The sequence below is a fragment of the Argiope bruennichi genome, chromosome X1 (genome assembly GCF_947563725.1).
Source record: "Argiope bruennichi chromosome X1, qqArgBrue1.1, whole genome shotgun sequence".
Taxonomy (NCBI): Eukaryota; Metazoa; Arthropoda; class Arachnida; order Araneae; family Araneidae; genus Argiope; species Argiope bruennichi.
Window position 1 is genome coordinate 130,392,213 of NC_079162.1, and position 16,694 is coordinate 130,408,906.

General features: G+C 32.4%; 1 protein-coding gene across 2 annotated transcripts in view; it reads right to left on the bottom strand.

Annotated features, from left to right (window-relative positions):
• LOC129958379 (ubiquitin carboxyl-terminal hydrolase 2-like) overlaps positions 1-16,694 on the bottom strand; it is a 56,162-nt gene that overhangs the window by 16,722 nt on the left and 22,746 nt on the right. For both annotated transcript variants that reach the window (XM_056070836.1, XM_056070837.1), the window contains 3 exons: positions 15,122-15,245; positions 3,020-3,131; positions 1,369-1,470 (listed from right to left, as the gene is read on the bottom strand). In XM_056070836.1, coding sequence (XP_055926811.1) covers positions 1,369-1,470; positions 3,020-3,131; positions 15,122-15,245 — 338 coding nt within the window. The remainder of the gene's footprint in view (positions 1-1,368; positions 1,471-3,019; positions 3,132-15,121; positions 15,246-16,694) is intronic.

Consider the following 16,694-nt stretch of genomic DNA (forward strand, 5'->3'; position numbering starts at 1 on the left):
AGATATGTTTGAAAATGTGATTAATAGAGAAAAGCGCAAGAAAGGAGAAGTGATGATATTGAAATCTGACACAAAGATAGAGAAATTTATGTTTTCTATTATATCTTTACATTTTATAGGCCGGCGCCCTGGCATAGGGGTAGCGCGTCTTCCCCGTGATCTGGGTGTCCCAGGTTCGAGTCCCGGTTTGGGCATGGTTGTTCTATCTGTGAGATGTGTGAATGTGCCCTCCTGTAAAAAGGGGTTGTGCAAGCGAATGAGTGATGCGTGAGTAGCAAAGTCGTACTCTTGGCCCTAGTTGGCGCTGCTATAAAAAAAATAAGAGACGTTCCCCCTCGGGCTTAAATCGCTGTCTTCGTAACAGCGGGCTTGTCGGTGGCAAGTGTCATAAGAAACAAACAAACAAACATTTTATAGAAATGAATAAATTTTCATAGGGCTCCTTGAATTTCAACTGATCAAGATATATCTTACGATAACATTTTTATAAATAATTTCATCTGCCTGAAGCAAACACGAAAATTTTATTTTTAAAATTTCAATATAAAATTAAATAATTAACAGGCACTAAATAAAAATTACATGAAATCCATAAACATGTCAAAGACTATATCGTTCGTAGATGAATCAAAATAACAACATATTCCCAAAATATAGAATCTTCCGAATAAATAATAGCTATCGTGAACGACGAATAAAATCAGGTAGCCATCTAGTAAAATCAATAATATAACTTTTTTGACGATTATTTTTAATTCAGATGAACTTTTTAAGGATTTTTTTTTAGCTATATATCATTTCATAGTAAATCCATTTATTTCACCATAGATGATCGGTGCAGGTTTGGATGGAGGTGATTCAACTTCAATTCAAATTCGCATTCATATTTCAACTAGCAAATAGGTCCTTCAAAAAGCTGTTACTTGTCAGAAAGGAATCGGATTGGATTTTCCACATTTTATTTCAGAAGCAGCTAGCACATTTACACAGGAACAAAGAGCACAAAAACGAAATCAACATAACTAGACATCACATTATACTGATAACGAATGAGTCAATATAAACAAAACCCATTAGAGGCTCACATCGGGGAGAGGGGGGGGGGAGACGTTGGACTTCAAGGGTGCAAATAAAGTTTTAACAGGAGGAGCCTTTCTCATTTCATTTTCCTTATTGGTAAAAGCCATTTTCTTTCGCATAATTATCTAAAATTATGGGTCTTAAAGGCAGGCCTTTTATGATTCTTATCCGAACGAAAACTCACTTCAGCAGAGTATATATGCTGCCTTTGTATGCACAATTCATGTTGAATGCGTATCTTTTAAACGCAGAAAAGCGCTTAATGTAAAAGAGCGTACTAACACTTACCCTCCATAATCGCCCATGAGAGATGGCTTGCTTTTCACTCTGTTAATATCGTCATGTAGACCTTGCAAAAGGTATCTCAAAAATTCCTGCGCATCTTGCTGACTAGAATGTTTAAAACAATTCATGTAAATTCTCACTGAATTTAACTCAGGAATTGTAAGTAACCCTTTGCAGTCGAATATCTTCTCTCAGCCACCATTCAAGATGGTGCCTTATTTTGACATTTTATGTATTTATTTATTTAAATTTTAATTGTTATCAATACCTAAAGAATGTTAAAATGATGTAGATTCCTTTTTCAGGGAAACTCAATTTAAAGCAGTTGCATGTATTTATTGTTTGGTGTAATCCATTATTAAGTAAATAATTATGCATCGAATTATCTTTCCTACTGCAAAGGATTAAAAATCACTTGCACGACTGCAGTTTGGATTTATAGCTTCTTTTCGTATGGTGAAATTTCAACATGAAATTTGTTATTTTTTCTCAGATAATTATACTTTAGTTAAAAAAAATTAAAACTTTTTGAACAACAGAAATTTTTTTTAATGATAGTCCCATTTCTTCACCATATTCATATGCCATTCAGTATGCAATTCGAGTAACATGATTTATTCCTTATAATTTGTATGCAATTCGAGTAACATAATTTATTACTTATAATTTGTATGCAATTCGAGTCATATAATTTATTACTTATAATTTGTATGCAATTTATTTCCTATTATTATCAAATTCATGTCATAAATTTATAAATATTGGGATAAAATAGATTAGTGATTAAAAAGCGCATGAGAGTGAAGTAATCACAATGTTAAAAGATTAATTGTAACCACTGAGAATCAAATAAATAAATAAAAGATTGAAATCAAATTCTTGGAATTTTACCTGGGGTAGGTAAATGATGTTGATTTATTTCATTTGAGCCAAAAATCAAATTTTATCCGATATCACTATTAAAAATTGTTATTTCTTAAAAATAATGATGCACTTTCAAAAACTAGATACATTTGAAGTTCTGTTGCTGCCAATCATGAGTATCATAAATAATTTCATTTCTTGAAAGTATACTTTCATCAGTCTATTGTATTTAATGTCGTTCTATCTATTAAAGCAGAAAGAATAGCCGTGTGAATGAGAACAAAAATTCGGTGAAAGCCTTGAAATATAGAATATTTTGAAAGTAAATAAAATAGCATCTAAAATTCAGCTTCAAAAAGTTTTATAATTTTTATTTTCATAATTTAAATGGCGAAAGTTAATGTCAGTCTAAAATTAATTTATTAAGTATTATTATGTTTTATTGACTGTAATCAAAAATTATTACTTAGTATTAGATTTTAGAATATGAAAGATTAAAACTTAGTATTAGACCCTGTTTATATAGATTTTATATTCAAAACGCTCAAATATATCCTCTAAATGTTACATACGGGCAAATCTTCCGAGCACAGAAAAAATCATGATTTTAATTCATTTGAATTTAAAATACATTTTGATAAAACCTATGTTCTAGAAAATTCAATAAGAAGAAAGAAATGAACTGTTACTTCCGTGGCGATTTTTTTTAGTTTTTAGATGTTACAGCATGTTAAACCAATTTATTTACTGAAAAGGTATCATTTTGTTGCAATAAATTAAAAAAAATTACCTATCCCCGTAAAACCGAGGAGCATATCGTTGAACTTCTGATCGAAGTTGATATGGGCTTATAGCTGCTTTCGATTTCGAGTCGGATATTTTTTTCACGAATTCAGCGAATACTGCAAAAAGAAAGAAATGGAATCGATTATTCTCATTTGAAGAAATGTTACCGAAAATAAGCATCATAATAACGAAAATGCATGAATATTAATGAACTGCACCTTAGAATGGACCAAAAAAAAATAATAAAACTTCTTTTTCATGATGTTATACCGCAGATAAGTTACGTATTTTTGAGAAAAATGAGAAAAAAATTAATACATATTATTGTTATCTTTCACTCCACATAGTGCTTAAAAGCCTTAAAAAGTGTCGGAAATCGGTTGTTTTTCATTAATTTTTTAAAATGTTAAATTTTGTCTCTTTATGCTTATAGCAGTATCAATTATCCAGAATTTAACTTCTTAATAATAATAACATTTATTTTGCCAAAATCAGTCTATAACTCGCAGCTGCACATCCCCTTCAAAATAAATAAAAAATTGTGATAGTTCCTCAATGTGCCATTTTGTGCTTCACCATTATCTCAATACGTCATCTTGTAGATGAATTGCAATAAGTTGAAGAATATGCAGAGCAAAAGGTTATTTCGGTCGAAATAAATATCAAATTCATTTATTTTCTTTGTTTATGGTAACAAATTGTGAAACAAAGCTCTAAAACTAGAATATTACTTTTTAGAAAAAAAACTGAGACAAGAATACAGAACGCAACAAAAATTAAGAGATCTTTAAGAAAAACTTTAGCTATTAAAACATACAGTACACTCCCGAGTGTCTGGTTCGCGATTATCCGGTCTAGTTTTCTTTTATCGTAATTAAATGAAAAACGCAAGGTGTTGCATTGTCAACATTGCCAAGGCATTAGAAGCGGGCGTTTGCTGCGATCCTCTATGCGTCGTATACAAAATACAAGTTGTGACAGGAAAAGAGCAGCGTTCTGCTCGTTGTTTGTTGTTTCGTCAGTGTGTAACGGATACTCGGGAGTGTACTGTATTTATATGTTTTAAATTTTCTGCATAGCATTTTACTTTTTCTTCTCACCAGATGATACATGGAAGTTATGCTGTAGAACTTGGGATAGTACTCTCAAAACCGTCCTTTCTATACTCACTTCCGAAAACTTTTCGCTATGTTACTGATCCTCGCCACCTTTTGAATTTTGGAGCAAATTATTGGCTGCAGTTATGTGACTAATTATTACAATGTTCTAAAGGCAAATATTTTATAATACACATGAAGGATATATATGTTTGTGAAAAGCATTCCAAAAAGAACTCCTATTATCGAGATTAATTGAATCCGGATACTTGATGAAAAAAAGGTTATTTCTCAGAGAAAAAAAAAAGAGTTTGTTAATAACATATTAATTTAATGACAACAAAAACAACATTGTTTACATTTCGTATACTTAAATTGTGTATTGAAATATTTATTCTTGAACATATTACTCAAGTTTATTTTTTTTAGTTGTTTGATTGGTTTCAACTCGGAGAGATTTTATTTGTGATTTTTTTTTTTTTTCATGATTCGCACCGTAAGTATTTTAATCAGATTCCAGTACCTGTACAATCATCTGCGTCAACTAGTCATTCCGACTTCAACGAATGACTTTTTTATTCTGAAGGCAATCAATGATTTTGTTTTGCCATGCTTTGTCCCCCACCCCCTCAAAACAAAATTTATTCTTACTTATAATAGAATATATATCATTGTAACAAATACAAGTTTTTATTGGCCATCAAAGTATTAAAAAATTACTTTGCTTTGCGAAATAATGGAAATCTTATCCGATTTCAAAAATTTAGATATCACAATAAAATCGGCAATTAATTTCGAAATAGGAATAGGCCAAAAATTCTGTATTAGAAAAAAAATCTAGAAAATTAATATGCATCACAACAAGCGTCAAGATAGCTTTAGAGAGTTTTCGTTTGAAGGATTTTTGTGAAAAGGATAAAAAGTGAGGAAAGTAAAAATAAAACATGCTTATAGGTTTAAAAACCAATATATTCAAAAAGCATTTTTCAGTGGCACTAAAAAATATTTTATGACCATTACAGTATATTTTTAGCTGCCGTAATATATTAATTCAAAGAAACTGATCATTTGAAAATTAAACGTGTTCGTAATGAGACCCTTTCTTAATAGTCTATTTTTGAATTCTTTGTTCTGGTCTATATTTATATATGGGCTATATAATTAAGGAGAAATTCTTCATGTGATTGTTAATAAGAACAACCGATGCCTACGAATACTGAAATTTTTATTATATTCCAACAATTGAACCCAAACAAGAACTTTTTACAGTGTGCCTTGAATAGAAACCTGTGATAACTGTAATATGCATTCTCTAGATCGACCAGAATTAAAAGTAGTGGCGAAAGCCTTAGGAAAAAATCTGGATCTGTTTCAAACATTATTTTTCAGAAATCAATGTGTGCATTTTCATAAAAATTTTACTCCTCTAGGAAGTTTTTTTCTCTTGGATTTGCGGTGGCCTGATCGTAGATTTTAAATCCAATACGCCCAAGACCCACCATGTATATGGGCCTATTGCACATTAAATCCAACCATCCTACCGCTGTCGGCGTCCTTGCATAAGGGTAGCGCATTTTCCCCGTGATCTGGGCGTCCCGGGTTCGGGCATGGTTGTTCTTCATCTGTGTTCTATCTGTGAGGTGTGTGAATGCGCCCCCCCCCCTGTAAAAAGGGGTTGTGCAAGTGAATGTGTGAGTTTCATCTTCATATGAGCTAGAAGTCAGACTTCTGTCCTCGGGTGCTTAGGGGTCTTTACCCTCAGAAGCTACTGCACCCCCTTTCGTGGTAACGCGGGCACGACATCATCAGCATCCTACCGCTGGAGAAGGGGAACAGCTCAGGTTTCGTTCTTGTCATGTGGCCAAGATTCAAAAGAACGTCATCTGTTCCGAGGTACCCTTCTTGTTATTTGAAAACTGGATGGTAATATGATAAATAGACCTTGTAGGTGAGTAAATAATCCTTTTTCGGACAAATTCTACAAAGACAGTAACTTTACTGTACCCTATATAACACTGATTTTCGAACTGACTTAGTTGCTAGCTTCAGATATGAAAGGAAAACTAGACCTGCTCTACCTCCGTCATAAATGCAATACTCACGGACTTAATTTACCTATTTGTGAATTAAGCAATAGCAAAATAAAAGACGACTAAGAAGGATATGGTTAAATAGATGAACTGCAATTCAATTATTTATATTCCATCCAATTCTTTCATTTCTAAAATTGAATAGAAGATTACAGAAAAATTGAAATTGAATCGATTGATTATTTTAATTTTACAATAGGAAAGTGAAGTCAGAGATCAGTGCAAAATTACTATGTTATCAAATGAGTTTGTGATATGAAGTCTGCTAAGGAATAGTAGAACTTAATTACAAATTACAAAGATACGATTACAAATTACGAATTACAAAGATACGATTTTGTGCTAATAAATGAAAACGAAAATCATGTTGAATAGAGTTTAAATTATATTTTTTGAATCCAGGCTTAAAATTCCTTTCTTTCGTCCAGGATCTTTGGAATTAGGCCCAAACAATTTGAAACAAATTTAAACTCAATTTAAGAAAAGCCTTAAATCGGCTACTCCGACCCGCCCGAAGGCATACGGAAAAATCTGAATGACCGAAGACCGCTGCAATAGCAACACTAGCGGAAACTGTAGTTGAATCTTAAAGGCCATCATTGGCCACGATACAACCCTTCCTTTAGAAAGTACGTCCCGTTTTCGATGGGAGGAGCCAACCCCCACTTTTTTCTGTACCCACCAGGGTGGCGAGAACCAATTACCATACCGTAAGCTTCTCATCCTCAATTACGCTGTGCCCCTCAGTAGGAGTCAGTTTAAGAATAAAGAATATGGAAAAGTATAAATATTTTTTCGTATATAATTACTTTCTATATTTTACACCTTCCGCCCGTTCATTAGTATTAAAATCGCAATAGCAGGTATCTTTGGTACTGAATTTTTGTAGCATTTAAAACTAAAAAAAAAAAAAAAAAAAAAAAAAAAAAATTCAATTTATTTTGAAACTCTATATACTCGCGCCATTTATTAAATTCAATATTACGAACTTCTTCCAATTTGCAGCCAACTTTCCATTTCAGTCTTAGTCGATTTTTGTCTTCATTTTTCCTCCCAATTAATTATAGAATTTGAAATGACCAACATTAAAATGAAATTTTATTATTTACACAAAACTGTGAATTAAAAAGTGAAAAGAGAAAAATTATTGCTAGTCACAAGTTCCGGAAGGTCAAAATATGATTGTCTTGTGAATAATTCGAAAATAATCCACTTATAACATGTTTCATTTATCTTTCTAAAGAATGTGAAAATTAGCGGTCAAAAATGAAAAGAAAACTTAGCATTTAGATTATGAATAATTTATATATATAATTTTTTTTAATTTCAAAAGTGGCTCTTTACATGTTATTAAAATATTATATTATTATTTTGAATTTCAACTATCACTCTTTTTTACCATTTTTATTACCTCTCGTATGCTATTTATACAAAGAGAAAGTATTGTATCAGTCAATAAATTCGAACTTGATATTTTGACGAATCTCCACGTTTCAGATTTCAATGAATCTGAGAAACACATTATTGTAATTATATATATATATATATGCAGAGTGTCTCAAAAACCTTGACAGCGGCTTTTATTCCTGAAATATTGATCGCAGCCGTATACTGTAAATTACAAAGTTGCTTAAAAAAAAGGTGCAAATTGCTACGAAATCAATTAATGTTTTCAGAGGATTAAACTTTAAAAAATACAAAATTTCAATTTTTATACGGAGCCCGTACAAAAAAAAATTACCAATGAGTAAAATGTGCCACATCCTTTAATAAGGTCATGTGCGAAATTTCAGCATTTTATCACGAAAAGTCTCAAAGATATGAAACTACATAAATGCTGACTTAAACCACTTTTCGATGTCTGGATATGAATTCGCAAAGAGAATCAATCATGTCGGATGTTCTTGTTTTAGGGGTCGTACACAAATTAACAAAGAAAGTAATGATTGATTGATTAAATAAATAATAATTTTACTATTTATTAAAGGTATCAAAAATTTGTAGAAATAATAATTTAAAGGAAAGATTACATAAGATTTTTTTTTAAAGTTCACTGACTGTGCTATTTTTAAGTTATATTCTGTAATTCATGATATAAAATTTTAAAGTATTTATCAGGAAGCATAGATTTTAAAATTTGTATTTAAAACTAAATATATGAAGCATATTTAATTTTCTTATGTTGCATTCCTGCGTCGTCATCTGCACTGAAGCTGTAAGCATTTGCATTTTAATTTGTGATTGATACTTCTCCAAATTTATTTTAACATATCTTTGAGAATTTTGATGACCAAACTTCACCATCGTGATATATCGTCATATATCGATATTTCTAAACAATCGTGATTTCATTACTTATTTATTGCTATTATAAATTCTAAACAGATTCTCTTAACATACTGATTAATCAGAACGACTCTATATAAAAGGAATTTTCATTTTATATAATAAAAGTATTCATGTTTTTTTTTTCAATAAAAATAATTAGAAAATAATCGTGTTAAAACCCTTTAAATAACGTGAGTCAGTGTCAAAGCAATGTCTGTATTTTACAATTTATTATGTTCCCTTTTTTCAATAATAAATAAATTTTTTAAAATTTTACCTTTTTTTACTGTTGATTCAGAAAACGTTAATTTCTTGCATTCTTCATAAAAGTAAAATGGCATAATAATGTCTTTAACAAATAAAATTATGTAGTTTTAATAAAACTCGAATTCGAAATCTGAAGTCTAATGTCTTGAAAAATTAATTCTGTGCATGAATTACATAATTTACATTCTTATTTAAAAGTATGAGTGGCAGATTTAATTTAAATATGCCCTAGAATTTTGACAATAGGTAAACTAAATAATTAAAATTAAAGAGTTTTTCATATAATTTTTCAAAATTCAAAAAGAAACGAAAAATATTAATTCTGAAATGAGTAAAACATTAATAATGGAGAGTAAATTTATTTAGAGAAAAATATTTGGTTTAGTTATATTAACATCTCGTTTTAAAGCAACACTAGGGCTATTTTGGGACGGACCTCGTAATTTTAAACCGCTGTCAGATGACGAAAACGCACCTGAGCTGGCACCCCCTACTCCATGATCTTATTTCGAGTGTTAAACTGGATCACGAATACAACAAGCTGTTGATAGAAGTGGTTTACAGATCCTATTTGATTGTGAAATATTAATTAATGATGTATAATCAGTGTTTCATAAGTCCATAATCATTGTTCTTTTCTATTATATTTCTTTAAATAAAAATGTAAGTAAAGTTACCCAGTTTTGTACCTATATTTTGACGTTTGTTTCAGAGCTTCTTTCGGTGTACATTTTTAAGCAAATGAAAGGTTTAGTTATATTAACGTCCCGTTTTTTTCTAAGCAACACTAGGGCTATTTTGGGACTGACCTTGTAATTTTGAATCGCGATCAGATGATGAAAACGGCGCCTGAGCTGGCGTCCCCCTCTCCCAACTTCCACACCACATCATCGGGAGGGCATTTGGCCCCGACGGATTTAATGTGCACCAGACTCACTTACACGACGTTCTTCGGTGGAATCGGGTGTCGTACCTGAAAACTTCCGGTTCCGAAGCCGAGGCCTTACCATCAGGCCACTGCGGTGCAATCACACTTTAAATATTGGCTATATTTAGTTGTAAATAGTATATTATCTTACAACAAGATATAATTTTTGTTCAACAAGATATTTTTTCAACAATTTTTGTTCAACAAGATATTTTTTCAACAATTTTTGTTCAACAATTCATCAAACAAGATAAATTTTGTGTTCCTCACTAAAAGAAATTGCATTTTAATTTCAAGTTCATTTAATAAGAATATTTATATATTGACTTATGGCCTCCTTGCCCTTGGTTGCTTAGAGCAACATGACAAATATAAAAAATGGTAAGTTTGACAATAAAAATGTTAAAAAAATTATTACTGTAAATTAAGACTTTTCGGAATTTTTAAAAATTATTGGACGAAAAATGTTAAAAAAGAGACAGGACTTTTGTTTAAATCGAATTTTATAACAATTTTAGTTTTGCGCTTTATAATATATATACGTAAGTAAATTTGTGAAATGTATTACGAGATTTAGACATATAAAAACTCGTTTCTACAAATAACGAATTTCGATATCAATTTTATCTTTGCTTTAATCAGAGATAGTTCAGTACTAATTAAAATTTCATTTAACTTGAGTAAAGTAAGTCCGTCAACTGAAGCGAATTGTACTTCTGTGGAAGCGAAAACAATACAAAGCATCCCATAGTACAGTTTACAGCTTAAACATAGAATTCAATGCAATGAAACTTCTTCAGTACATCTTTACCACGGTTCGGATACATTCTTATTTATTGCAGTGTTAAAAAAGAATCTTTAAAGTATCGCGTTTTGCTGAACATCGATCTTTTCTTTTTTAATTCAAATGAAAACGCGTAGATTCTGCCCAATCTTGCCACAGGGCAATTCCATAAAAAGTTTTAGCTTGCATGAATTGATTAACATCTAAATGACACCCAAATAAAGATTGGATTGATAATGCTTTGCTTGATGGAGATCAAGGAATGGTACCACCGTCTTCTCTATATATTAGGTTGGGGAAAAATAAATCCATTTTTTTTATAGATGGCTGTAGGGATCTATATCTCTTAAAGTATTGATCAAACAATTTCAGATTTATGCTTGTTTGAAAGGTAACATTTCGCACTAAAAAGTTCTTTTGTGGGTTTTTTGTTTGGTTCGTTCAATCGTGAGTTACAGGGTGTTAAAAATGGAAGTCAACAAAGAGAAAATTAGATACATTTTACAGTTTTTCTTTAAAAAAGGCGAAAACGCCAGCCAGGTGGCTGAAATTCTGAATAGTGCTTATGCTCCCGTTACTGCAACAGTCAATTACGTGCAGTTTTCGTTTCGTAGATTCCGTTTAGGTAGGGCCGTCGTCGAAAATGTCATTAAAATAGCAGAAATAATCGAAGCTAACTGGCATGGTAGCAGTCGTAGCTCGCTCATGAGCTAACGATCAACCATAAAACAGTTTTAAATCATTTGCACAAAGCTGGATTCAAAAAGCAGCTTGATGTTTGGGTGCCACGCCAATTAACACAAAAAGACATGATGGATCGAATTTCCATCTGCGAAGCGTTGACCAAATGGAATGAAATCGACTCATTTCTTAAACGGTTGATGACTGGGGATGAGAAATGAGTCACATACAACAACAATGTGCGAAAATAATAGTGTTCAAAGCGCAGTGAAACAGCTCAAACGGTGGCAAAACCAGGACTAATGGCCAGGAAGGTTCTGCTGGTATTTGATAGGACTGGAAAAGAATAAATTATTATGAGTTGCTTCCATTGCAAACACTAAATTCGGATCTCTGCTGCCAACAGCAGGACCGTTTGAAGCTAGCGATTGACCAGAGATGGCTAGAATTTGCCAACAGTAGAGCTGTTGTGTTCCATCAGGCCAACGACAGGCCAGACACGTCTATAGTGACTCGCCAGAAACTCTAGGGGCTTAGTTGGAATGTTTTAATGCATTCACCATATATAGCGGACCTGGCACATAACAATCACCATATTTTTCTTGCACTGCAAAACTTCCCTAGTGATAAGAAATTGCCATCAAGAAAAGATTGTGAAAATCAATTACTAGAGTTTTTCGCCAATAACAACCAAGACTTCTATGAGAGAGGCATTATGAAGCTACCTTTAAAATGGCAACAAATTATAGAAAAAAAAAAACGGTGCATATTTGATCAAAATTGGTAATCCCAAACATGCTAAATAAAGTCTTGAAGTTCACGTAAAAATAGTGGATTTCTTTCCCCCCAACCTACTATTTTAAAAAGTATCGAGGCATCAAAGAATGAGCCTGATTTTAAGAAAAATATTTTCAATTTACAAATATTGATTACATTATAATCTGAAATCAAGAATCTCATAATTAAAATATAAGTATTTTCATGCAAACTTCTCTAAAGAAAAAGAAAGACAACTGTAAGAAACTGAATTTAAACATATCAGTAATGATAATTTAATTTTATTCTTATGTTTCCCGTGATAAGAATTCTAGAAAAAAATGCATATGTGAAATATAGTTATTTAAGAAGGATTAGTGTAATAAAAGAACTACACTAATGTTTTTTATCTTATTCAATTTGGGCAGTATAAGCATTATATAGGTTGGTCATAAAATAACTTTCCCTGTTTGGCGGCATCTACTGCTAAAATGAATGAACGGAATGAAACCACATTTCACTTACAGGCTGTGAAAGGCATGGGAAGATAAATCCCATAGGAAAAAAAAAATTAGTACTAAGAGTTGCCGAAAAATATTGAATCTGCTGTCACATACGAACGAGGAAATTTGCATATCAAGAGGGATATGTAAAATTTTTAGAGCGTGCGTGATAGCAGAGCCATGTACTCTTTGTAAAAAGGGAAGAGCAAACGACCTATTAGCAGCTTGTTCTCGATATTCGACTATTGATATGTTCTTGACTGTGCTTAATATGGACCCTACCTTATCTCAGTGTGCTTAGCTGCTAAAACTGTTCTACACTAGACTGTATAATTCCGTGGCTTCTCTTAAGCAAACCTGCATGTCTTATGTATAGAACATAAGACATTGAACTGACAGTTAACATGCAGCAGTGGAGAACGTCATACACCGTATGCAATATGTTCTACACAGAGAAGGTCAGCATATTGAAAATATTGCACGGCGTCCAGGGGATCCTAATATTGATGAATAAAAGATTGTTTTCTGTGAGTTTCATGAATTCATTCATAACTGTACTCCCACAGCTCCAACATTTACCCTATCGGCAACTTTTGGTATTAATTTTTTTTCTATGGAATTCATCTTTCCATGCCTTCCACAGTTTGTATACGAATTGAGGTTTCATTTCCTTCATTCGTTTTGGCTGCAGATGCCGCCATACGGGTAAGTTATTTTATGGCCACCCTGTACTAATATGCTAAATGATTCTGAAATCCTATTAAAAAGTAATTAAGCCCGCTGTTGTGTTCAGTATGTTATCGCTCGATTTCGAAACGATCTCTTGGACAACTTTCTAAAAACTTTTTATTGAAGTTGAAATGAATGGTAATAATTTTTTGCTGCTAAACTACAAAACATTCTGCATGACAGCCAGAATTTATTTAACATTGGTAAAAGAAAATATCTTCTTCGCAGTTTTTGTGATGGTAGGTTTCGTAAAGAACTTTTAAGTGGCAAATTTAAAAACAATTAATGCATTGAACTATTTTCGGCTAATTTGTTGTCCCCACGCACTTTTTTAAAATGGGAGGTTTTAACATATAAACATTTTCCAGATAATTGAATCAGTAGTTATCTCTTGAAAAATCATTTCAGGCCGTGAATTAAGTGACATCATCTGTAAACATTTACGTTCAGCTATCCTTTGAAGAAAGTGTCATATTATCTCAACAGGATCTCACATGAATCATCGTATCGTTGCAACATAAAAAATATTACATTTCGACCATTTTACATTTACATTCGATAATAAATATTACATTTCGATAATTAAGCTCTTATCAATGCAGATTTTTTTTTTTTTTTTTCATTTTAAAAAGGTAAGCATTTGGGAAACATAGCAAAATAAAAACCAAAAATTTGACGTTTTGCAATACTCAAAGTTTAGATTAGTTATATTAACGTCCCGTTTTAAACAGCACTAGGGCTGTTTTGAGACGGAGCTCGTAATTTTGAACCGCGGTCAGATGACGAGGGTAACACCTGAGCTGGAACTCCTTCCAAACTTCCGCACCACACCACACCAGTGGGAAGACGTTTGACTCTACGGGTTTAACGTACACCAGACCCGCTTTCGCAACGGTTCTTCGGTGGAATTGGGCCTCGAACTTGAAACCCTCCGGTTCCATAAATCGAGACCTTACCACCAGGGCACCCTTGGCTCCTTACAATACTCAAAATCCAACAGTATAAGCAGCAACACTCACTCTTTCTCCTATTTACTTTCCTGAGAAAGCTAAAACAAGGAATTACTTGCGAAATTTTCTCATTCCGAATACGAAAGTGTTGTCATCCATCCCACGCGCATGAAAATTATGAACTTTAGGCAAGGTTGTGAGCACCACGAGGACTCGGATTATTATTTTCTCTAGTCACGTGTCTGGGCGTCTTGTGCTTCGTAATATAGTGAAGAAAATCAAATGTGTATTTTGGATGGGGTTTATTTTGTGTGTACAAACTAAAATGAAAAATTGACACATAATCACAATTTTAATAAAGAAATGATATACCATCCATCTAAGGTGTTGCGTTTTTGAATTATCGCGTTTACAAGTATGCGAATGCATAGACTGACAAATGGTCACCCCCTTGAAGGATTTAGTTCAATATTTGAAAAGGATCTATTATTTAGAAGATAAAACTGTTGATCAATTTTCATTGATTTAATTCTTTGCGTTTCGAAGTTATTGTGTTCACTTCCATTCGCATTAATAATTTCAGAATGAATTTTGAACGAAATTTGGTAAAAATAACACACGCCAAATTTCATCCATCTCTCTAGAAGCGTTTTTGAGTTATCATGCTTGTGTGAATGTGAAATGTGTTTCTGAAATTCGTAGAGGATTGAATCGTAGAGATTCGTCAAAATCTCCAATCCGAATTTTTTCAATCATTACAGTTATGCGAGAAAGTAAAAACAGATGAAAATAAATGCAGTTTTACTTATTGGCTGTTTTTGAAATTTTTGAAATAGACATTTCTTCTGAGCTTAATGTTTTAGATTATTACGATTTCGGCTGTCTTTTAAGCGCAAAATTCCATTTTAACAATGTATTTGAATGTAGGCTGATGTAAACCCCATATTAACACTATTTTCTAATAATTTTCAGCAAATCTTAATTAATACTTACCTTTAACTAAATCACCGTGTGTAGGACTTCTGTGATTGATATCTGACAGATATGTCCCTCTTGTGCAATAATCAACTAGAGGCTGCGTGTGGCATAAGCATTGCAAAACAGCATTCATAAAGCACTGAAAGCAAAAATAGAGTTTTCATGTGAAAAGTCACTGATTTTTAATTCCACATAATTACCTATATCTATTGTTCTATACTATATAACAGAACATAGTTACCTATTGTTTTGTTTTAATATTTTCAAAAGGAATAATGTATTTAAGAAATTACCACTAATAAAGCATTACATAGTAAATCAATGATGGGCCTGGAAGCTCTACGATATATCAAATATACAAAGCAAAAAGTTCATTTACTGAAATAGCATTAAGCTGTTTTATTTTAAACTGATTAAAAGGGAATACTAGTTTATTATACTTAAGTGTGAACCGAACAAATCAAAAGTTTCTAAACTAAAATGGTTCTCGCGAATAAAAAAAAAAAAAATGCTTCTGTGAATAAGAAACAGTTTTTCAAAATTTTATCTGAAAAAAAGTAAACGATAATTTATTAGGATACATTATGTGATCCTTCTTTCGAAACAAATTGGTATGCAAAAAGTATTAACAATTAGTAAGTCATATCACTGACTCTCCGACCCGCCCGAAGGCACGCGGATAAAGAAAATTGAATAACCGGACCGCCGCAACAGCAACATTGGCTGGAACTGTGGTTGACTCCTAAGGGCCGTCATCGGCCACGGTACAACCCTTCCTGAAGGAAATATGTCTCGTCAGCGATGGGAGGAGTCAGATCCCCTATCTTTTTATGTGCCCTCCAGAGTAGCGAGATCCAACTACCATACTAGAAGCATCTCATCCTCTTTTGGAGGTGCCGCGTGGGGGAATACTAACAATTAGTAAATTAGATTAATTTAATTAAAATTTAAATGGTCATTTCAGGATAGTGCTCGTTGTTTGTAATCGTGGACAGACATCAAGCTTCTATGCAACACCAGTTGACTTATCGCAATCACAATCGGAAAATCTTTGGTGTCATTGGGAACCCTTCGATACTGGCATAGAAATTGGAGTAGAAGAATTTTGAAAATGCCTCGTAATAATTTTTCAATAGTTTAGTATTTCTTTTTTTAAACACTTTTTTCCAATTGAACAGAGATAAACACCAATGCGCTCAGAGTTGGTAATAACTCCAGACTCTTGGTGGATATTTAAAAAAATAATATCTCAAACTACGTTTTTCGCTTTAAATTAAATTACTATAATTCTGTCTTTAATGCGAGCTGGCGGAGATTCATTTCGCGGTCTAGTTAGCTGGGGAGAATGAGCTTAATGTTAAAATATTAAGTGATTGTCTCCTCTATATGAAGGTTTTGAGGAGTTACAAGGTTAAATGCAATTTGTTATTAATTCGAGGAAAAATATTTTTATTTATAAAGATCTTATCCCCGGTAATCCGGGCAATGAGCTGATGGATCAATAAGCTAAGAAAACTACAACTGAAGACGTCCCTTTTGTAATACCATCTATATTCTTTTTTTAAATTTAATTGCAAAAACGCATTAT